The sequence below is a fragment of the Rhipicephalus sanguineus genome, chromosome 3 (assembly GCF_013339695.2).
Source record: "Rhipicephalus sanguineus isolate Rsan-2018 chromosome 3, BIME_Rsan_1.4, whole genome shotgun sequence".
In the NCBI taxonomy this organism is placed as follows: Eukaryota; Metazoa; Arthropoda; class Arachnida; order Ixodida; family Ixodidae; genus Rhipicephalus; species Rhipicephalus sanguineus.
The window spans coordinates 187,572,238-187,595,381 of NC_051178.1; the positions used below are offsets into that span (position 1 = coordinate 187,572,238).

The window sequence follows — 23,144 nt, forward strand, 5'->3', positions numbered from 1 at the left end:
GTGAATCCTTTTTTTCGGACTCCCGATTATTCGGACTTTTCAGCGGTTCCCGCCGAGTCCGAATAAACGGTCGGCGACTGTATTTTGAGCTTTCCAACCATTTTTGAAAATAGCAAGCTGTCACAATGAGATGTGTGGCTTTATACACCTTCCCGGTATTTGTACAGTGTTGTGTGCGCCTGCGCCCAAGGTTGCCTGCGCCTGTTTCATGGATGGCTTCTCCCGGCGTCGTTACTCTCTCGATACACGAGCCAAGCCAAGTAATCGAAAACGTAACTGTGCATATGCACGGCCGCACCGAGTAGCAGCGCGCGTCATTTCTGAGACGAAGTGTAGGCAGCAAAACTCTGTCGCTCCAAAATCTTAGCGACCTGGTAACTGCGTGCACGGTTGCATGAGCACGCTGAAAAGTTGCTCAAGACGTGCTGACGAGCATGGGATCATTACGTCACGCGAAGGAAGCGCCACTTTAATGCATACTACTAACGCAGGCCTATATGTACATTATTATGGACTAATACCTTTTAATATAAAGAAACGAACAATATTTCAATACTAACAAAAAAATCGTCAACCGCGTACAGCAATCAACGGTCACGTGGCCGTCTTCATCGGATCGTCCATGTTTTTGCCGCCAGAGGCGCCACAAGTCATTTCTCGCGACTTTCAATTAAGAATTAAAAATATAAATCCATCTCGCACGAAAAAAACAGGGTTGGTTTCAGTCAGTGCAACGGACAATCTTTACATCAGTGGAGTCAACTCATTTCATATTCTGGGCAGTTGTCGGTCCCTTTAACGTATATACCTGGGGGACACAGGGTATCGTGAATCCTGCGGAAAGATGACATCAACAAACACATAATAAACACTGATACTCGATAGGTACTTCTTCAAAGCGTCGTCAATTAAGGCGAGAAACGGCACGGTCTGCGCTTCCGAGTAATAGGGTAACCTACGCCTGTGCCCATGCATGCACTACCACACTGCGTTTCAGCAGCACGAGAGGCAGAGGTTCGCAGCTTGAGCCGTGAACGTACGCAGGCGTTCTACGTGCCATTGGCCTCTGTCTGAGTCCACCAAGGCACGACATTCGCTCGTCGACATCGTTGCCTTTCTGCAGCGCTTACTGCAGCAGTTTCATTAGTCAGTGCTATCGCACTCAAAGCAGTCAGCGGCGAAGCACCGTTGGTGCATGTGAAAGCTGCGCTATACTCCGGCAACGAGCCGTCACACGCTACCACGAAGTGAAAAGCAAAGAACGTAACTGCGTCTAGGGCGACTTCCCGATGCTAGCGCGGCCAGTGTTTTTCGCTGGCATTGAGACGCTTTAACTATGGCCTTCTGAGATTGCGCGCCAACGCGCAATCTCCGAGGCCGTGCTTTAACTGCGTCGTCGCCGAATTGTTCTCTATCGGCTCTAGTAAGTGTCATGCCGCATTATTTCACTTCCCCGCTCCCAGACGGCGGCACCACACCACCCCACCCCGCCTAGCCCCGCGAACAGAGCGCACCGTGCGAGAGAGAATGTGTGAGAGATATAAGGCGCGTTTGTTGCGTGGCGTCCATTTTCCTCGGTAGCTTTGCCGCTAGAGCGCCGGTCCCTTAATGTCGCCGCCAAGAAGTCGTAGGTTCGATTCCCGGCGGTGGAACTTTTTCTTAGTTTTTTCGTTCCCATTCGTTAGCGTCCATTTTACCAACGTCGTATTCGTGATGGAAATACGTCACTAAAGTCTTGGTTGGAACCCGGCATAAAACACTTTCGTGCTAAAATGCAAAAAAAAAAGCACATACGCGCAAACAGATGACCGGCACAGCTTGACTTAACAGTGTAATTCAATATCTTGAATTTACCAGTAACAAGCATTTAAACGCATAAAATTGTGGGTAGCTGGCAGCTAGCCATCTTGTTGCTAATTTGTGCAAATGGATTTCCCTTGGGAAAAATAATATTAGTCATAACTAGCTATGTATTAATTAATTTTGAGTGGCTTCTTTCCTTTAATGTGATATTTCACAATTTGTTGTGAGTATGACTATGACTGTGTGTCGCACGAATCAGTCAAAAACCAGCTTTAAAACAGATATATTAAAGGAATTTCCATGAAGTAGGATAATTTTCGTTTTTTAATAATAATAATTGTTGGGGTTCAACCATTTTTGTTTTCCTTTGTTATGTTCATGCAGCTGCCCATGCTCAGAAACCTCTTCTCCAGAGCCATGCCTCCCAGCTTCCTGGCCACCAGCAGAGTCAGGTATGGCAGTTGATTTATACACTATCAGAGGCGATTTTACTAATTGTGTGTATATTTTCAATGCTTACAGAATCTTTAATATTTGCTTTCTGTACAAAATTATTACTTCAATAGCAAAGGGCATATCCTGTTGCCGCACTGTATATGTGCATGGTAGATACGCAAAACCATGTGCATATTGTTACTGGTGTCGGATAATGAAGTTTCTTTATTTGATGCCATACTACTTCCTTGCATGTTGCAATTGATGTGAAGCAGCCTAGTTATGCGCACTTAGCAGTATGCTGTGGTACAATAGCTTCTAAATAAAATGCAGTATTCACTGGTTTATTTTACACTTAAATACTGGGGTTGCACTTTGTGATGTACTTTGAGTCATTTGATTCGTCATTTACGATACCTTACAAATGGGATGGTATGGTCGTGTACCATCCCATTAGGCATAAGAAGACAGCATAGGCATGCCTTACTGTTTTGCCATCTAGTACAGTGACTGATCAACACATTCACTCTCGAAGGACTAATGACAAGTTCTGTGCCCTGAAGGAAACAAAAGTAAGTGCTGATGCAAATCTGGCAATGCAGTGCTGCTGAGGCTGTACACACTTATGTGCGGTGAAGAACCTCTAGTGTCAAGATAGTGGCAGAATATGGAAAACTCCTTCTTGTTTAAATCTCTTTTCACAACACCGTAACGATTCATCGCCACGCTGTATCGCCTTTTTGTGCCCATTGATGGCAACCTGTACACAGATATGGTGCACTCTCCATGCTTGTTTGTGTGCTGAGGCCGACTATGTTGGCTTCAACGCGCAGAGGGGTCTATTTACGTGTGCAGCAATAAGTATTTGTTGTTGCATGTTTATGTTGTTGCATGTTTATGTTGCATGTTTATGTGGTCATTGTTTGTCTAAAATGGGATACAATATGCTTACACTGCAGTGCCATGTTTAGTGGATGTTGGAACTACTACTTATGCTTAATCTGTTTCAATTGTTATGCAGCTTTTAAAGGGACACTAAAGTGACGGAATAAGTTAGTTTAGACTGATAAATAATACTCTGAAAACTAGCAGTGTCGTTAATTTCACCGCCATAGGTTTATTAATAGATGAGGAAATCAATGTCAAAAGTTCACTTTTAAATTCCCACAGAAATCTCTGATGGGGACGTCACGAATTTCAAAGTGTTTTTTTTTTTCGTATTTTGGCCGCATTAGCTCAATGAAATTTCCTGAAACTTGGTATGTCAAGTATCTGGCTGCCTCAGAGGATAATGTACTTCATTTTTGCTGATTATGAACTACGTAGGCCCTAGCAGACGTCGTCAAAATCTATGACATCACGGCAGCTGGTGTGGGAACGTCAAGGTGGCGTCACCACCTGCACTTTTGTTTTGCGCGTTCTCTTGCTTACCAAGCGTCCTCTCGCAGCAAGTGTGGTGTTTTTGGTTAGTGAAAAAGTAATTTACTAATATGAGAAAAAATGTTTTTCTCTTTAGTGTCCGTTTAAGTAAGTCTAGCAGCTGCATGGCAGGCAGTCATACGATGCCGCCATAGGGATGTTTGTCGTTTCTTGCTGGCGGTGCAGGGTTCCGGAAATGCGGTGAGCAGTACAGGTCCTACCTCTCCAGACACAATGAACTCCATCTCAGCTGTGGTGGCTGCGACCAGCTCTCTCACCCTCCAGCAGCAGCGCCAGCAGAAGATGCGCTTGCAACAACTGCAGATGGAACGGGAGCGCCTCAAGCTTCGGCAGCAGGAGATCCTACGCCAGGTGTGTAGCCGAGGCACGGTCATTGTCTTGCCTGATGCTTTGAGATCATTGATGCATGTGTTATCTTGCCTAGTAACAATCTGTTTACAAATATGCGAACAGGTACTCATATTAGCAGTAGTTATCATTGCACCACAGACACAGGAATGTCATGCACCACATCACATTGCAGTAAGTTGCTTATTATAGGAATAACATGTAAGTGTCCCTCATCTTCCCCTGTGGGAGCGACCACTTTGAGGCAGTGTTGCATTTTACCGCCTTTGAGATGAACTCTGATTCTAAAGGAACAGGTGGTACCATCTCCTCAGTGGAGTTAAATTTTGCCATTCATGTCGGTGTGATACTAAATTCGTCATAATGTTTGTTGCATTTCTACATTTGTGTCATGGACAATTCGTGTCACAAACATGCAATTGCTTATTTTACAAACATAATGCTTTGTATCGTAACACTTTCCAGAACTTAAATGATGCTTAATGTCCAAAACTGATGCCTTGTTGTCGTCTTCTCACATCCTGTTGTCTGTGCTATTTATTCAGTATGTCGAAGTTCAACCAACCAGTCTAATTAGCACTCATGACAACACAATCGTCATTACCATGCTTATCTTATGTAATGCCTCTGCATGCGGCTTTTTGCCTGTAGTGAGAGTGGCAAAGGTAGAACAAAATGAAGATGGAGAAGTTTATGGCATGATGTTGATGCTCAGTCTGCCGGCTTTCGTACTTGTGTGACCCTGCCTTATGCCGTGTTCCTCCACTGTGTGTAGCATTGCTGCTTGACGTGCCTGCGTGTTTGTTGTAAGGAGAATGCTGCGTTGCTTTGTAAGCTAGTCCGCTAACTGAAAATGAGGCATGCTACTACAACTCAAAAATTGGCCTGTTTTTGTTGCTTTTTGCAGACGGCATTCCTTGGAAACTCCGCACGTAATGTGAGTGGATGCAAAGTTTTGCCCCATTTGCCTATTTCGTTGTGTGACCACTGTTTGCTCTGCTTTGAACCCCATGCTGTCCTGCAGTCAGTGTGCATTTGTTGTGCAGATGCTTTTGTGTGAAACTAATACCCTTGTAGCAAAGGAAAAGTCATTGCCGTTTCCAGTGAATGAAATAGGCTAAATGTGTAATTTTTGTAGCCTTAAGGGGGCACTGACATAAAATTTCAAGCTCGAGATGTGCCCTTCATTCAATTGCTCGGAATGCATAGGTTTTCTTGGCAAACTTTAATGGCGTCCATCACCTGGAAGTTATTTTATTTCGAGGGCAAACAGCCTACGAAAGCTTAACGGGGGCATTCAGCAGCCTGCGACATCGACATTGCTGTGACGTGTTCGGTGTGGTGCATACCATCCTGAGTGCTGATGCGTTAGTAGTGATGACGTCGACAATCTGAGTGTTTTTATCATTCCTCCGGCGCCTGAAAACGCTCTCACTCCCACTGGTTCTACCACTGCGTTCTACCCACTCATCATGTTTGTTCTTCGTCCCGCCGCTTTGAATGGTTTGTCATGTGCTCGTCAGTCAGAATGTTGGAGAACGATTGTGTGCTGCAGTTGTGTTCTTAGAAGTGCAGAAAAAGCAGAAAGAGTGCATCGTTTCATTACGCGTACAGTACATGCTAACATGGCCACAAGCTATCAAAACGTATAGTGGAATATCATCGCCAACAAGGAACACGGAGATAGCATTAGTGTAGAATTTTAGTTTGTCCCTAGACTTCTTTACGTAGGTGTAATACCGGTTTACCCTAGCCGTAAACGTGAGAGGCTGAATAGGTGGGGCTATCTGGTGGCACAAAAAAGAACCTGTCAAGCACACAATAATTCTAGAAACCTAGTGTATTCTACTTCCTGCTGGTGTACATTCGCAGCAGTGACATAATTCCGAATGCGTTGCTTTGTTATAACTTTTTTTTACATCAAGGACGTTAAGCAAAAACGAAGAGACGTGCATATCTATGAGCGTCACAACTTGTCGATATCATCGCACAGTAACCCAATATTCCGTAAGTCCTTTGCATATACCGGAATGACGTACACGCTAAAATTATCTGAAGCAATATAGCTAAGCATGGCCCAAGTGTGCATCCCGATGCACCTCCTTGTCGCTGCTTGGAACGATGTTCATTTCTGAATCACTGCTTTGCAAAGTGCCGAAGCTGAAATGCATCGCGACATTGCGAATCCAGCGATTCCAAATTACAAACTGTTGCCTTCATCGCTTGTCAACACTGTTGATGATGACGACGTCGATGCTGGTGGCAAATAGCAGACGAAATGTCAGCTGAACCTGGCGTCACTTTTTTCTGTTTAACGCGATCAGCTGGGGCACAGTCAGGAGGTGGCTGCGAGGCAGCGCTGCCAGCTCCACAAATTGGTGGGCTTTCCACCCGTTTTGAATCGTGCTCGATACTGGTCATATTAATCAATATAACAGATAGTTATTTGTCCCTCCATTGCATTCCGAGTCGCACATCGCTCCCAGGGGGTCGAACTACACCAGGATTAAAAAATATTGCCATGCGTAAATTTGATGTCAGTGCTTCTTTAAGTTCATAGCAGATAGTTATGCCATCGTTTCTTTTTTTTTACCATTTTAAAGTTTTAGAAAGCGTTACCATCACGTGTGAAAATGGAGCGTTATGTCTAACATATCCTTGCAGTACTTTTGTGACTGAAAGAATGTGTACCATATATTAAATAATTATGGTGTTAGCATTAGTCAAGGTGGTTACAAATTAATTTAGCATGGAACATTCTTGGGCTGACAATGCTATCATGTTCATTAAGAGTGTTCACTACTGATTGAAATATTATATCGTTAATATTTATAGTGATTGTTAGTCTCCCTATTTGTTACTTTCACAGTGTGCAATGATACAAGCTAGGTTGACCTTACGCAAAATTGGTGCAAAAGTACGATATGTTTCGTTCTTGCAGGCTTAGTAATAGACAAAAAATATGAGAACTTGCTTAGTGCAGCAGGCCACTTCACTAGGGAAGCCAGTCTTTACAGACTAAAGATTGTTCGGACTCTCGGTAGGGTTCTGCATGTGCATAGAATCTTCTTTGTTCTTGACACTCCATTTATGCTTATAATTTGAGAATTATGAATAGTAGTAAGACGTACTAGGATGTCAGCATCATTTTATATTAATTGTAAACATGGTTGTTCGATGTTTGAAAAGTGTTCGATCTTCTATTTACTTCTGACACTTCTCAATCCTCATTTGATTCGGTCTCAGAAATAACCATTTGCAGGTCCGTATCTTTTAATTGGCTTTAAAGTCTTGGTGCACAACCTTGTCCGTTTTCCATCCTCATTAGCTCAAAAGTGGAACACTGTAGTTCCAAGTAAAAACAGATTTGACAAAGACTTCCTTGTGACATGCGGTGTGCGTAGGTACACAAGATTGAGGAACTTCAGGAAGCTTGCTCACCATTTTGAGAGAAAGTGTTTCAGCTAAGCTGTGCGTGCAAAAGTGTGCCATATTTGACGGAAACGGTATGCTAATTTGATGGTTGCATTAAAGTGCGGACATTGCATTGGCTCCTCTTTTTCACTGCGTGTCATTTCTGTTTCGTGCGTAGGAGATGATGCTGCGACGTACACTGACTGAGGAGATCCTCCCAAGCCCAACGTCTCCTACTGCAAGCGACGTAGCTGGAGTGGGTCCCACAACAGACCCTTTTCTGGGCGGTGACTTCCATTCGCGCCAGGAGAGTGCCGACAGTGGCCTTGGGCTGGGCCCAAACTACTCGTTGCCGCATACTCCGGAGGACTTCCTCTCCAGTATGGACGACAGCATTGATGCTGGGCTGAATGATGGTACGTCATTGAGGGCCATGTGCTTCCTATTTTTGCCTATTTTTTTCACCAGAATGTGAACTTACCGACAGTGTTGGTGTTTAGGACACTCTGGTTGCTTTTCTGTAATGGTGGGACGGTTAAGCATCTCTCTGCTCAGGCCTCACTGTTGGTGTCACACTAGCGAAATGACTGTGATATATTTCGTATGTGTCGTGTATCATGATACATAATGTCTCTTCTGTCTAACAACATTCATGGAGCTCTAAGAGAACAGTCTTACTGATCATCCGCTTATGCTTTCGTTCACTGTCCCTAGCACTGTACATGAAGTTGGCTCTAGCATTTTTTCTACTGTAACATCTTTGATAGCTGCCACACGGAATGTGTTTTTATTAGAAAGTTGAGGCAAATGTTCATTTAAGATGTTTGAAGCATAAATTGAAAACACTTGGTATTGGGTAATCGGACAATGATTCAGCGAGCCACCACATCATATCCTGTTCTTCGGCTCTTGTAACTACTGGTTTATTCGTTGTGTTTCATAATTCAGTATGTAGTAGATATGTATTACAGTCCTGGACTTATTCTTCTTTCTTAATTTATTTCCTCACAGATCCCAACAACCAGAACAGTGAATTGAGTTTAGACGGCCTACAAGGCACGGGCATTGACCTGGGCACAGAGAACATGGACTCGGATGATCTCGTGCCCAGTTTACAGGTGAGCAGGCATTGTCTTTAATAGTGTTGCACCAGTAGGTTGATACATTTTGCCTCTGACCAGGTTGCAAACGTGTAATGTAATGGCACAGCTGTTTGCATCACGTGTGATGTTGCACGCCTATCATCTTCCGCTTAAGGTTCAAGCATAAGTGCATTTTTGAAGGATTACCACACTACTAAAGCAAGGCAATAGCATTTTGGCAAGCATGTGGAGATTTTGCTACACAGCAAGATGAGATTTAACACTGTCATTTTTGTTTCTGCTTGGCTACGAGGCTTCAGTAATTTTACAGATAAGAGAATGAAGAATGAATAAAATTATAAAAGTCTTCAAAGACTACACATTGGCATGCTATTTTTTAATGTTGCTATTAAATTTCACCATTATCTTATCATTCTTATCTTATCCATGAGTTCTTGCCCTGTATACCGTGGCAGCACATTATTTGTACTGACTGTGTGTAGTGTGAGACAGCTGCAGTATGCACTTGTAGTTAATGATTGGTAAAAGTGCTGCTTTTGCTGCCAGCAGGGATACTTATTTTAGTCTGCAGAAAGCCTAAGCACACTACACATAGTGTGTGCTTATCAAAATCATAGTATTACATTTCCTTAAGTCAGTCACGGTTTTTCTAAGGTAGGCAATACCATTTTGATTGTTAACCACCTGACAGGACCAAGGATCTTGACCAAGAAATAGGAATGTTACAGTACAGTTGCCAACACTTGTGCTCATTGTTCAGTTTGAATTGGTCACAAATGATTGTTCATGATAAGCAGTCCAGCTGTGCAAGAGACCTATCTGTAGGTGCTCAGTAATATTTGTGAAGATGCATATTTTACTTCCGAGTTCCCTATGGTTGGATGCATGCTGAGCTACAGTGCATGGTTATATGTGTTGTCAAAATAATGGAGTTACCAGCAAATGCATGTGAATATTAACTACAGCTCTGAAAAATCGCAAGAATTGTGTTTACGATAGACTCTCAGTAAATGGAAATTTCTTAAACGAAACTGCTGCTTAAATCGGACAACTGCCTCTGATATGGTTGGTTTTGTACTTGTATTCTGCACTCCTGTTCATCTCTCAGTAAACGGAACACATTTTCCTGTTTCCTTCAGGTTCCGTTTAACGAGAGTCTACTGTAATTACAGCATCTCGGATATGTTAACGTTTCCTTACCTGTTGACTGCAACTTTTGCTGCTTCCTCACCCTAATGTGTTAATGAACGAAAGCAGCTAGTGGCTCCAGCAGCATCAAAATTTCGTTCACTCGCATGCGCTTAAGAGGCTGGGCACTGCACTCCATGTATGTTGTAGTGCTACATCTTGGATCAGCAGCAACAAACTAAAGTAGCCTTCTATTAACCCTGAACCTTGGGCCATGCCAAGGAAAAAAGAACTACAGTTAGGTTTGGCGTCTAGGCCAATTGTATTAAAACTGGACACTGCAAAAAGTGACAGATTTGCCATGTCATTCGATAACTGGCAAACAATGCAGCAGCGTCCCATGGAAAGGATCTGTGCTACATATTCATTAGTGCTTGCCCACATACCACGGCAGCATGTCATCTGATCTTGACATTTTGTGAAGCGTAGCCACTGTAATGTACGAATATACAACATGTTTGAACGCGAGACAGGGCACCTTGCCCCATTCAACAAATGTCCGCTGTCAATGACAAGTCAAGAACGAAAAGAAGCACCTCTTCGGAATGTGTGATGCAACCTCTGGGAGACCACATGAGAGGGAAGCCGCTATGGTATCTCAACAGTGAATGAACATGCTGCAGCTAAGCCATCAGACCCGTAATTTAAAGGCTGGCACAGCTGGCATGCACAAAGCATAAAGAACAGCGCATCAGTCAGTAGCACAAGTCGAGTCGACACTTGCCTTATATGCTGCTGAAACATCATAATTACTTTTCTCTGAATTGTAGGCCTCACAAATTTGCGCAGTAATGCTGGTGACACACTTTAAAAGGCTCCGTACAGTTAAGGTGGCATAGTCCTTACTACCCAAAAGAACACTACAAACACAGGCTCTAGTGACCAAGTGACCACACCTCACAAAGCATTGCGGTGATTACTTCAACTTAATTGGATGCACGCACCGAGTAAAAGATGGAAACTGAGTAATGGCAATTCGCTGGCTTGCAAGAAGTGAACGCAGACGCGCACATGCACATGCTACAAGGGGACAAAATGAGCAATGAGGATTGGCTGGCACATGATACAGACCCACTCTGAGGTGCGTTTGTCACTGCATTCTTGACCTGTCACTGACTACAGTTCACGTGACCTCCGTTGTTCAAGCCACTAAGAGCATTCTTGCTCCAGCCACACTGTGCTGTTTTTGCACACCGTGCCAGGAAACCCAGTAGTCTGTGCTCACTGTGCACTGTGTGTTCTCTTCTTTGCTTCCCTAGGAGGAGCTGCAGGGAGACCTTCTGTCAGACATGGAGGCATTGTTAACGTCCAGCAAGGACAGCGTGCTCACATGGCTTTAGGACAGTGCCTGACAACCACTCTCCTTTGCCTCCCTTCTTTCTCTGCCAGCTTTCCACCAACTTCTTCCTCGGACTATCTCCCTTCTGAGAAAAAGCAGACTGGTGCACTGCCATTCAACTTGGATATTTCATCGGAACAAGCCCAAGTCATGTAGGCCAAGAAGCACGAACACCCTCTCCATGCCTTCCAGTGCCTTGTGTTCCCACCAGGAAACACTCGTAGGCCGTGCTGTTTTCAAGGTTTAACGTCCAGCTTTGGATAGCAGACCTGTGCCTCTTACGTGCAGGGTTCCGCATGAGCCACTGCTGTCCACTTGAAGTGCCTTACATTGATGAATTTTAGATGCACCTATTATTGATCAGCAGTTCAGCTGAGGTTGGATTCACAGATACCTTTAAGCATGTTTAGAGGGACAAGTACCGTCCATTATTGATGATAACATTGTGTCGAGCGAGTGCACAGTCAGTGCGCCATTGAGTGCATTGTGTCGCACGAGCCAAACTTACTTTAGACCTGTGTGCCTTACCAACACCGCGTGTGTATTGTCTTTGCAGACGTGCATGCTTGTGTGCCTTATCAAAGTAACGTCTACTATACACAGCTTTTGCTATTGTGACCAGAATATAACGTGTGAAAATTTGCTTTCTGTGGCAGTGGGGCTGCCCTTACTACTAAATGTTCTCGTGCATGAGAACGACGTCTGCTATTTCACTGCTATTTTCGAAGCCTTGAATTTCAATGCAGTATTTTATGCTATTACCCCCAAGTGTTGTGACTTAGTGCAAGGGGAGGCTATGGGAGGGTGTTCTGCAATCGTTAAAAATGGCAGCAAAAAGTACCATGCTTGAACGTCCCTTCCTTTTAAAACTTAAAGTCTCGTCTCTGTGTAGAGGCAGGGCTTGCTCAAAGTGTTGCCTCCGTAGAATGTGCCTTTTGCAGCCTTGGCTCAGATTAAACAGCTGAGTGCAAGGCTCGCTGTCCACTTATTGTGTGCCACTGTTATTCTCGCACATACCTTGTACTGAAGGGGGCGGTGTCGCTAGGAGCAACACATGACCCGCATCATCTTTTTAGTTTTAACAAACTGTCTGTTGTTGTATCAGGAAGTACTATTTGACATGTCAAGCAATAACAAGGCCTTGTGCAGCGCCCACTGGCTTGACCCATAGGGCACACATATCCGCACCTATTTGTTCCTACGTTGTTTATCCTTGTTTTTCTCCCTTCTCCTTTCTCTGTTCTCTTGTTGAAAGAGGAACTTGTATATTTGAGTTAGCTGCATGACTGAGGTTGTCAGCGTCCATTCCATCCATGAATAGAGCTCCTCTCCCTTTGTGAAGCTGTCTGTGACTGATGAGGGGCAAGGCTGATTGCCAGAACCTATGGTTAACACAGCAGCTTCTTGGTACGTTGTGCTGACTTCAAAAGCTCGCATAATGGCAGCTTTTCAGTCTGCTTTTAATGTCTTGCAATGACCTTGTTTTGAAGTTAATCGGCATAGTGCCCGTCATAACATTTTTTTTGTCACTTTTGTTTATTCAATTCAGTACACATATAAGCCTACCTTAGTTTCCTTTCTTTTTCTTGTCCTTTTGTGCAGAGGCACGACATATGTATGCCTAATTGTGCCTCATTAGTAGCTTCCTTTTTCTATACTTTTTATCAAAGTCTTTAGCTGAGGATATGGTTTGTTTTGGTACACGTTTTTAGTAGCCCTTATAAATGCTTATTATACCAGAAAAGTTATACTTTTACTCGCTTGATTTCAGCTTATTTTCATTTTGCCAATTGTAACCCTTGAAGCTGGTGGAAAAAATTGCTAACCATGGTTCTGCCAACAGTCTTGTTACCAGTCCAGCGAACGTGCTTTTGTGCGCAGGGAGAAAATGTTATTTTTCATGTGTGCATGCATGTGTGCGTATGTGTGTGAGAGCGAATGGTGTTTTCTTGTTACATTGAGTTCATCCACCGTGCACGGCATGTGCAAGAGCGCCAGAAGGCTCGTGGCTATAATCTCGGAGCCTTGCTTGTGTCGTCACTTCTATCATTTCTTTTATACATCGCTTACCGAAGTGGAGACTGAGATGAATGTTGTAAGCGACAAAAAAAGAAGAAAAAAGTAGGAGGTACCACAAACTCCTGAAGACCTGAAATCATTCTTTTCTTCTCTCCTTTTTCGTTTCATGAATGACATGTAAAGGATGCTTTTGAGTGCCAAACGTGTGTAAAGCACGTGCAATGTGACGCATCGTCATGAGACGCATTGTTTCGTTATTTTCTTCTTGTACACATCTCTTTTGTCCCTTTTTTTTCACCCTTGTACAGATGTTGTAGCTGCATTTACACAGCCACGATGGACCTTTGCTAAGTAAGAGAAAAGTGACCTAAGTGCCTTAACTGTTTGTGGCATTTTTGTGTTGAAAGCCACGAAATGTAAGAAAAATTAAAAAGGGCCATAAAAGATGAAATATCGATTTCAGGGACAACTGGGTGTGTCCCGCTTAAGCTCCAAGAGCATTGTTAACTGCATTCTTACTACCTACGTGCCTTCTAGCTATCCATAAGCGTGTTGAAACTCAATAAGTGGTGAAATTAGCACGCTTGGCTGCTCTTGTTGACTTATTCCGTGACATGCTAAAGTGATCCCAGATGCAATGCAATGGGTGAGGTGACAATGTGAAGCTGCAACCGTGAAGTTCGCCTTTTTTTGTTTCGGTGCTGTTTTACCGTACAATGTAATGCCTATGAGGACGTTGTCGCTGCACACGAGGTTCTGTTTTTTGCTCCAACGATCATGCTTTGCGTGATTTGCTTTTTGATGAGCAAACAGGCTAAAGTGACAGGTTTGTTTCATTTTTTTTTCTTTTTGATGAGCAAACAGGCTAAAGTGACAGGTTTTTTTTTTTTTTTTTCGGCGGCAAATTGTCAACTTCTGTGAAATGGCGAAGAACGAAGGGAGCCCTCCATCAGTATTAGCACTTTTGTGGTTCTGGTGATCCATTGAGACTTGTCGCATTTAGGATTGACATGTCATCTCATTTATGGTTGTGACTGAAGAAGTACAAAAAAACAATCGACTGCTGCTATGTTCAAAGAAGCAAGCTAAGAAAAGACAAAAAGAAAGCAAAAATGTTATGGGTCACCGGAGAACAAGTATTATAGAAAAGCCTGTATTGTGAGTGCAGGAAAAAGTTGGAGCTGGCCTTTCCTTCCTCGCATAGCACAGGGGACGTAGCTTTTCTTGTTTCTTATTTTTTGCCCCCTTGTCCCCTTTTATATCTTAAGACTGCCCATTCTTGTCACAAGGCATGCAGTGCAGCTTTGAAAGCCTTTTGCTGACAAACATCATGCCGACAAGAATGTTTGGTGCAGTCTCATGTTTGTGCAGCTATCTTTTTTTGTCTTACCGCTTTTAACTGACTCATTTGTGGCGGGTAGAGAAATGGAATTGTTTTTAGATGTCACTTGAGGTGTGCCTTATCTGACAAGTGCAATTGAAAACTCCTGAACATGGCAGCCTTTGTGAAGCCACAGTGCAGAGCAAGCTACCTCTGAATCTGGAAGAAACAGACATGAAGACATGAATTGCGAAGTGTCTTGTCAATGCTGGCTTGGAAGTTCCACTGTGCGACTGCTTGTTGTTAACCACATTGCAGGAGACTTGTTGTGATATGCCCATCCCTCCCTTTTTTTATGTATATTATGTGTATTTTAAATTTCAGTGGTTTTTGGGGAAAGGAAAACAAAAAAAGAGAAAAGGCGAGTGAACAAGTGCTCGCAGTCAAAATTTTAACGTCTAGCTTTTAAAACAATTTATGTACATAAAAAAAGGCTTACTTAATTCCTCCAATATTTGTCATTGTTTGTATTTTTTTTCCCTTATGTTGGCTGTGAACCATGTAAATAAATAATTAATGTTCAAACAACCTCTGCCTACCTTTGTCGTTTTGCCTTCTCATCGTAAAGAAAAAAATATCAGGCGGGCCTACACAATAACATAATACAGATATGTAAAATCTCTTTGCTCTTTGTTGCTGTTTGCGAAGCTTAAGATTGATGATAGGAGCCAGTCTGTTTCATTAGAGACTAGGTGTTATGAAAAGATAGCGACTCATCCAGTGTTCATGTGCATTCATAGGTGTAGACAAGGGCAATATCTCTGGTGGCACTACAACGCTTTACTCTTTCTTTCATACTTGTACACTGTCTGGTAGGACGTGGGCTGTCTTCTCTATTCGCCGCGAGATCGGGCTACAGGTGGCAGCACCGTCGCCGCGCTAGTGTGGATAGGCGGTTGCCGGCGCGTATACAAACGCACACAACAGCGCTTCGTTGTGAGCGATTTGACGCGATTTCCGGCAAACAAAATGCGTTTACTGCAGCTTTCTGGTAATTTGTACGCTCTTCATTCCCGAATTAATGCACGAAGCGCGTCGAACGTTACAATTACTTGTGAGAGAAGCGCATTCTGCCAACGAACGGGTTGCTCGCCTTCGGTGACAGTCGGCGTTTTCGCAATGGGTGACGTTTTCTTGCTGTTTTAATTGTACATGTTTAGCTTGTGTTTAACCTACTACGCACTGCTGCATCGCGCGACTGAATTAACTATTTACTTCTTGTTCATTTGGATGCCCCTCAACAAAAAGAAAGCCCGTATTCCTGCACGATGAGTTGAAATAGCACTTTGTGCATTGCGTGCTCAAATATTCATTCGCATTTCTTATTCAGTTCTCCATGAAATGTAGGACAGTGTATACAGTGTAGGACAGTGGTTTACTGAGGAAATCTACGTGGCTGACAGCGCTTGAGCGCTACGGAGACGTTTAACACGCACACGCTTGTTTTTATTCCAGTAACAGTGCACAAAGGTAACTACAGCACGGAAATTTCTTCGATTGATTACTTGCACGAGAGTAATGGAACAAAGGTCCGGTTATTTCACGGGACCAAAGTACGCTTTTTCATACGAATAATGTCCGCTGCCTTCTGTCAATCTAAACGCAGCACAAACGCTCAAGACAATGTAAAGAAAAAAGATGTGGCTTCGCGTGACATTACTACGACATAAATGTAAACTACGCCGTTTGGATTAATTTTGACCTTCAGCGCTTTTTAACGCGCACATTAATCTAAGTACACGGGTGTTTTTGTATAAATTTCGCCACAAGTTAAAATTGCGCAAGGCAACTCAGTTTTGCGAGTTCCGCGTCATTTCATTTTCTGTCCTTTTTAGGGGCCACTTTAAGTACCGAATTGTCAGACGTGACTTAACAGAAATATTTCTCTAGTGAGACCAGGACCGTACACAACTAAAACCGTCGCGTAACGTATAAACAACACCTAACCAGAACGCTCAAGTACATGCGAGCCTTTTTAATCACCTCGCCGCTAAAAGGCTATATTCACGTGAGATTTAATACTTGTCATCTTTAGGAGAACGCCAAGTGCACTTTGCAATGCGCCTGAACCTCAGAGCGGCACCTACACTGATATGACTCTCGTGAACGGAGGGTACGACGACCACACACAGCACTCTCGACAAGTGCACTCTCTGATCTTATTACAGCACTTATACAGCCGATCAAGGCCAAATGGTTCTTTACATCGTGTTAGGCATACGTACAAGCGGTTAAAGTTGCACTAACGCAACGGAACAAACCGCCTTTTGAGGATCTGCATGACGTACGCGCACATGCAAACACAACGGGGCTAGCAGACGACGCACGGAGCAATCCACACTCACGGCCGGACTCGACTCTCTCCTCCGCTCAGAGATACCGGCCGTGTCCACACTAGGCGCGGTTCAGCCAGAAGCCGCTAGGCGGCGACTCCGCTCGATCTCGCGGCCAATACAGCACTAGTTCTCACTTTGGAGGTTGCATAGAGTTTCTCGCAACGTTTCCCTTTGCCAACACGTGCTGCTCAGTGATTGATGACAAAGGCTGCTTGTCGAAACGTTACAAAATCTGGGATCAAGGCACTGAAAGTCTAAACTAGTCCCTACAAGACCTTGTAAAAAGCTAACTGTATCTATGAGCAGTTCGTCCTTTGCTCAGTATTGCTGTAGCAGAAGGCTCATGAGCAGATGATGTTCAACAATGAATATAGGGGTCCTGGTACTGTGCATGTATTTTTGGCATGACTTCAGAATCCGTTCAGAGATAGTCAGATAGCCAGCAATCCTGTGATGATCTGTCATCATAGCAGTAACAGATGGCTCCGCAGGCAACACTCCTTTCAGTCTTATTGCGGGAAAAACATCAACAATATGCCAAGTTCAAGAGTGCTTTTGTCCTGCTTCGCGCACGCCACCTTAAAGTGGTATTGACACCTTTTTTCGAAGGCGAGTTTACTATGCCAGGCAAATCTCCTGTATGCAGCGACGGCTCTGAGCAAGTGTGAATCTCAGCAAATGCTGATAAGATACTTTATTTTGATATTAAAGTAAATTTTTCCATGGCTTACCTACCGCCATCAACACAAGCTTGACGTCGGGCTACAGTACTAATTCTGGTGACTTCACGCAGCAGTCTGGCTAGTTGCGATGACGTCAGGTACCAAACCTTCCAAGATGGGCCGCTTGTGCGTCACCAAAACATTCAAGATGGCTGCTTGTGCATCACCAACGGAGCCGCGGTGTGGAGCGGCCATGGAAACGTCGCTATAGATGGCTTGCACATGACGTCATGGACGCAGCTTCTAAAGGGAACTGGAGCTCCACGATGGTGGCTTTGATGACAAACAAGTTGTGTCTATGTGAAAACGATGCGGCAGAAACCAAGGTTGGCAGAAATGACCCTGTGCGTGAATAATGAAAGAACCTGCATGTGATGTTTTGATAACATTAATGTGACATCGGAAACATCGTGTCCCCACATGCTGATGCTGCAGCACGGCGCTTTCGGTGACGTCGGTGCAAGCCGTCTATATATTGTGCGAGCTCGTGATGAGAAGCTCACACCGTGTTTTGACGTCAGGGTACAGCAGGAACCGAAACTAGCTTTTAAAAACATACTGTAATTACTTTTTCAGGGCGCACTCGCGCTTAGCACCACCTTTTCTATGCTCTTAAAGGCTCGGCCTTTCATTTGGTGCAAGAAAACGACAACTGAAAATTTTCGTGTCAGTACCCCTTTAACAGAAAACCAACCAGCCCAAACCACTACTCTTCTATGTTACTGTCCTAGAGCAGTGTTTTACAGTAGAAGCTTACATGCATTAATGCGTTGTGGCCACATGATGCATTAGCCAGGCCAGTGGCCTTTCATTTCTTCTTTATTACTTCATCCTATTTTAAGTCAGACATGAGTATTTGAATTGCGCCATGTGTCAACTCTTCACGAAGGAGGAATTTGATGTGCCGTGCCAGCGAAAAGTTGGTGACATTCATGGTAATGTATCGCCTTTATTTTTATCCTGAGCAGACCTAGCGCATATATCTTTTCTTTTTTAGGGGGGGAGGAGGTCAAGCACACTTAATGTATGCTCGTGCGTGTGTTTGTGTGTGCGCGTGTATACACATACAAAACAAAAACATCGGGGGGGGGGGGGGGTGGAGTTGAAAGCCCTCTCCTGGATACGCCAATTAAAGGAGCAGACTGTTTCAAAATCGCCCGCTGCAGGTGTACCAGCTAGCTATCTTCACGGATACATATACCCAGTGGCGGATCCAGAAGGGGGGGGGGGCGGTAGGGGCAATCGCCCCCCGCCCCTGCCTGCAGTGCCTGTCGCCCACCTACTTTATCCATTAGACAAAAGGGGGAAGGAGAATCTTGCCCCCCAGCCCTGTCAGGTGAAGGAACCGCCCCCCCCAAAAGTTGGCACCTGGATCCGCCCTGCATATACCCGAGGTAGGCGTTATTTGCTCAGCAAATCGCAGTTTTGAGTAGGCTAGCTTATCCGCGCGCAGGTTCTGCGAATGATCGAACTTTCAAGAGATTCCGAGACTGCAGACAGAGGCGGGAAGAACGAACTCAGAATTAAATCAGTGCAGGGCGACATATATATTTCTTGTGAAAGCGGGCTGTATGTCATGGTTCGGTGTACGTGTTTCAGTGCCACGGCCACTGCCAAACAACTTTGTGCATGCTGAAACTATGACTAATTTGAAGTTATCCAGCGTAACAGAAAGGAAAAGGGCTATCATGGCAGCAGATCGCCGTCGCCAGTTACGTTTCATGCACTGCTTTTGTTTGGCTTAGCTTTAGCATAGAGAAAGAGAAACGAGCGAAACAAAAATTTGGCTGCATGGCCCTCGGTAGTGTCCACTATTAGTTTTGTTTCCCTTAATTCCTGGACGCCTGCAGCTGTGACTTTTCGTGTAGCTCAGTATGCTCTCTGGCATGCTCCGAAGAATCAAGAATCTAGAGTTACTGTATATGCTACCTTTCTACCTAATTTTATTTTCGATTCATGGGCGCCGCCATCTTGGACTGATAAGCGATTGTTCTGCCTGTTTTCTACGTCACAATATGAAATGATCATGGTCAAGAAACGTTGAATGTACCGGCCCAGGCGTTTTCGTGCGTGCGAGTTCACCGTAGCACTGTTTGTTTATTTGATACGGATACAAAACTGCAACGTTATCAGTCCAAGATGGCGGCGCTTGAGCGTGTGCGGAAAATGGTACAAGAATCGACCTGGTGTTGCCATCTACCGGGAGGCGGTAAACAATAGCAACAGTAGATGGCGGCACCAGGCCAGGCCGCGGAACTCAAATACGGACAGCAATATAAGCGGGACGGGACCTTGACGCTTGTGTTATGCTGCCGGCCGTAGTGTAAGGAATAACCATCGATTTGCCCGGTTATGAGTCTACGTATTCTATGGAAGGTGTCCTTATACCATTCACAAGGTTAGGTCTGTGTTCCAGGCGGCTGCACGGATTGGTGCTGCAGTTGCTGGCTGTAGGAGGGGGTGACACACCGGGCCCGTGCCCCCCCCCCCTCCCCACCCGGAATTTTTTTTTGCCATGGGCATACAGAGCACAATATGAGACTTGACCGCATCAACGACCGCATCTGCCTGCCCGGCCCCCACTTCAGATGAAGGAGTGCCCCCATGAAAAAAATCTTTGCCTACGCCCCTGACCCCAACATCACTCTTTCATTCGTCACATTTTCGTACTTGAGAATATCGTCGATGATTTTCATAAAATTTGATTTGGTGGGGTTGATCGCTCCCCCGAGGCAGCGGGTTAAATCTTAGGCCTAGGGTAGCACTTGACCACTATAGAAAAATACCATCCGGGCTGAATTTATGCTGTAAAAAAAAAGAGCCATGTTCAGTCCTTGACACGCAGTGTCACGTGTGGTAACATCGTTTGCGTAGTCAGAAGTCAACATAAGGTACATGTACAAAAAAAAAAAACAGAGCTAACCAACTATTCTGTTGACATGCGTAGAAATAAATGTCGTCTACATATATTGTCCAGTGTTGCGGAATTGCCACTCCGGAATTGGAATGACTCCGGAATCATTACACATTTTCGCTACCCCGGAATGGAATGGGGACAACGCTTGAAGGAATGGAATGGGAATGGAATTAAGCGCCTTTTGGACGGAATGGATCAAATGGGAATGGAATTACGTCTTTTTTTTTGAAAATAAAGCACGTTTTCGTCTACGCGCTGTTTTTCAAACTTCAAACATTAGTAAGTCAGAGCCTCAAATTTATAGTAAAGCAGTGTTTATAATGGCTTCGCTGATTACAAGCACGGTACATTTATAAGCAACGCGCCTACTACCATTATGTCCTTATATGGACTGTGTTAATTGCTCCGAAATTTGTCTCTATCCTTCGCGTAACCGCGGTTATATGCTGTTGGTATCCGTCGTGCGGAACTACGGCGGCGGCATAGCCCCCCTTACGCCCATAGGTCGGCGAAAAAATTGGAGCTCGCTCAGACTCACTCAAGAAATAGATTTTGCTCTGAGGGCTCACTCGCACTCAGACTCGCCAAAATTTTCCTCAACCGGACTCACTCAGACTCACACTCACTAAACTTTTTCTCAACCGGACTCACTCGGACTCAAACTCACCAACATATTACTCAGCTGGACTCACTCAGACTCACGGCGTCACCTGAGCCTGAGTGAGTAGACTCATGAGTCCGTTGGCGTGAAATTAGCTTTTTCGATTATGTTTGCAATCCTATTTAACCCCAATGTCTTACATATTGGCGCTCTACGATACGCCTTTTGATCTTGTACCTTCAAATACGAGTTATCATCATATATATCATACGTCGTCATTATTATATATCAATTCAGTAAGGACATTTTTATGAAATACGCGACTCACACGAAATATTTTTACCAAGAACTTCCCATGAAACAGTTGGCAGGAGGAGGTCATGGCACCCCTTCCCCTAACTCACGCCTCTGATCAATAAATATTGAGGAGGCGCATCAATGCTAGTGTGCTGAGATATGTGAATAGACTTGAGTATAAACGTAAGGCTGATAGTAATGCTGAAAATGAGTAGGTAGGACCATAAGTCGGCAACAAAAGGTGGAGCTCACTCGGACTCACTCAAGAAATATATTTTGCGCTTAGGGCTCACTCGGACTCAGACTCACCAATATTTTCCTCAACTGGACTCACTCGGACTCAGACTCAGTAAACTTTTCTTCAACCGGACTCACTCGGACTCAAACTCACTAAAATATTACTCACCAGGACTCACTCAGACTCAGATTCATAGCCCGATCTGAGTCTGAGTGAGTCGACTCATGAACAGAGACCGGATTTTAGGCAAATGCCTATTTTGTTCCTTGCATTCCTATCGTGCCACTTTGATATATTGTGGGCATTCATTAGACACATCTACCCTCCTCGTACATGGCCATCATCATGGGTGTTCGTCGTCTTCATCTGTAGTGGGAACTCGGCTTGATTGTGATCTGTGCCTCGGGTGTGGTCGCTTCACCGTGCCTTCGGGGCCTAATAAAGGTCGCGCTAACCGTTGCGTCACAAGTGGTGGAGGCTGCTCATCGATCTTCCTGCCTCTCGCAACCTGCTCTACCTCCTGGAGCTCCGCTCAGGTCGCCGTCTGTACCAGGTGTCCGGTAACATGCCTCAGGACGAGCCAACCGGCGCACCTGCATCTACCTCCACGGCCCCGACTACCGCGGCCTATCCACCCTGGATTATCAGTGGCCACCAGCGTGATCCCCCCATGTTCGCCGGACTTCGAGGTGAAGATGTGGAAGATTGGTGGACCACTACGACCGAGTGAGTTCAACAAACAACTGGGATGATCCGGCCAGCTTCGCCGTGTATCTTTCTACCTCACAGACGTCGCGAAAACGTGGTATTTCAATCACGAAATTGATTTCACGGACTGGACCCATTTCAAGCAACAGCTTCGCCAAATTTCGGTACTCCTGCAGTTCGTTCTGCCCTCGCAAAGAATACGTTGGACACTCGCAAGCAACAACTTGGCGAATCCTACACCTCATACATTGAGGATGTGCTTGCTCTTTGCCGCCGTTTCAACACCTCCATGACCGAATCGGAGAGGGTTCGCCATCTACTGAAAGGCATCGGCACTACCGCCTTCAATGCGTTGGCCATACAGAACCCGACCACAGTCGCCGACGTTGTTGCCACATGCAACGCCTAGAGGAACTCGAGTCTCAGCGGTTGCCGCCGGATAGCCCTGACAACACCGCCACCGCCGATCCCTCGTTGCGTGCTATGATCCGCGCGATTATACCGGGAAGAGCTGCAATCTCATAGGCCTATCAGCGACCCCGAGTCCACCTCCCGCCTCCAGCACTTTTTTGCGTGACGTGATCAAGGAGGAATTGGCGTTCCATGGCTGCTCCAGCGTATGTGGACTCTCTGACCCCTCGACTCCAGCCAACGTACGCACAAGTCGTCGCTGGTTCACCAGGCGTCGTGCAATCGATGTCTGCACCTCGACGCCGGTACACCTGGCTTCGTGATGACACCGAGTGCACCTAGCCAGCCCTTTCACCCAACATGGCGATCGCCTCGTCCGGTGTGCTATTTTACTGCGGGTATCGTGGCCACATTGCACGCTTTTGTCGTAAAGCGTCAGCAGGA

At 44.9% G+C, this 23,144-nt stretch overlaps 1 protein-coding gene and 1 long non-coding RNA gene across 15 annotated transcripts in view; one reads left to right on the forward strand and one right to left on the reverse strand.

Annotated features, from left to right (window-relative positions):
• The window catches only part of LOC119387853 (transcriptional coactivator YAP1), a 202,753-nt gene that overhangs the window by 169,467 nt on the left and 10,142 nt on the right, over positions 1-23,144 (forward strand). For 2 of the 14 annotated variants that reach the window (XM_049413709.1, XM_049413702.1), the window contains exons 3-7: positions 2,188-2,255; positions 3,844-4,029; positions 4,934-4,963; positions 7,619-7,856; positions 8,452-8,558. In XM_049413709.1, coding sequence (XP_049269666.1) covers positions 2,188-2,255; positions 3,844-4,029; positions 4,934-4,963; positions 7,619-7,856; positions 8,452-8,558 — 629 coding nt within the window. Of the gene's footprint in view, positions 1-2,187; positions 2,256-3,843; positions 4,030-4,933; positions 4,964-7,618; positions 7,857-8,451; positions 8,559-10,990; positions 14,999-23,144 lie in introns of those variants that run through there. The other 12 variants (XM_049413710.1, XM_049413706.1, XM_049413711.1 and 9 more) reach the window with 9 other exon arrangements.
• The window catches only part of LOC125757720 (uncharacterized), an 18,744-nt gene continuing 9,955 nt past the window's right edge, over positions 14,356-23,144 (reverse strand). Inside the window, exon 2 of the long non-coding RNA XR_007415468.1 lies at positions 14,356-14,573. This is a non-coding gene — a long non-coding RNA (uncharacterized LOC125757720). The remainder of the gene's footprint in view (positions 14,574-23,144) is intronic.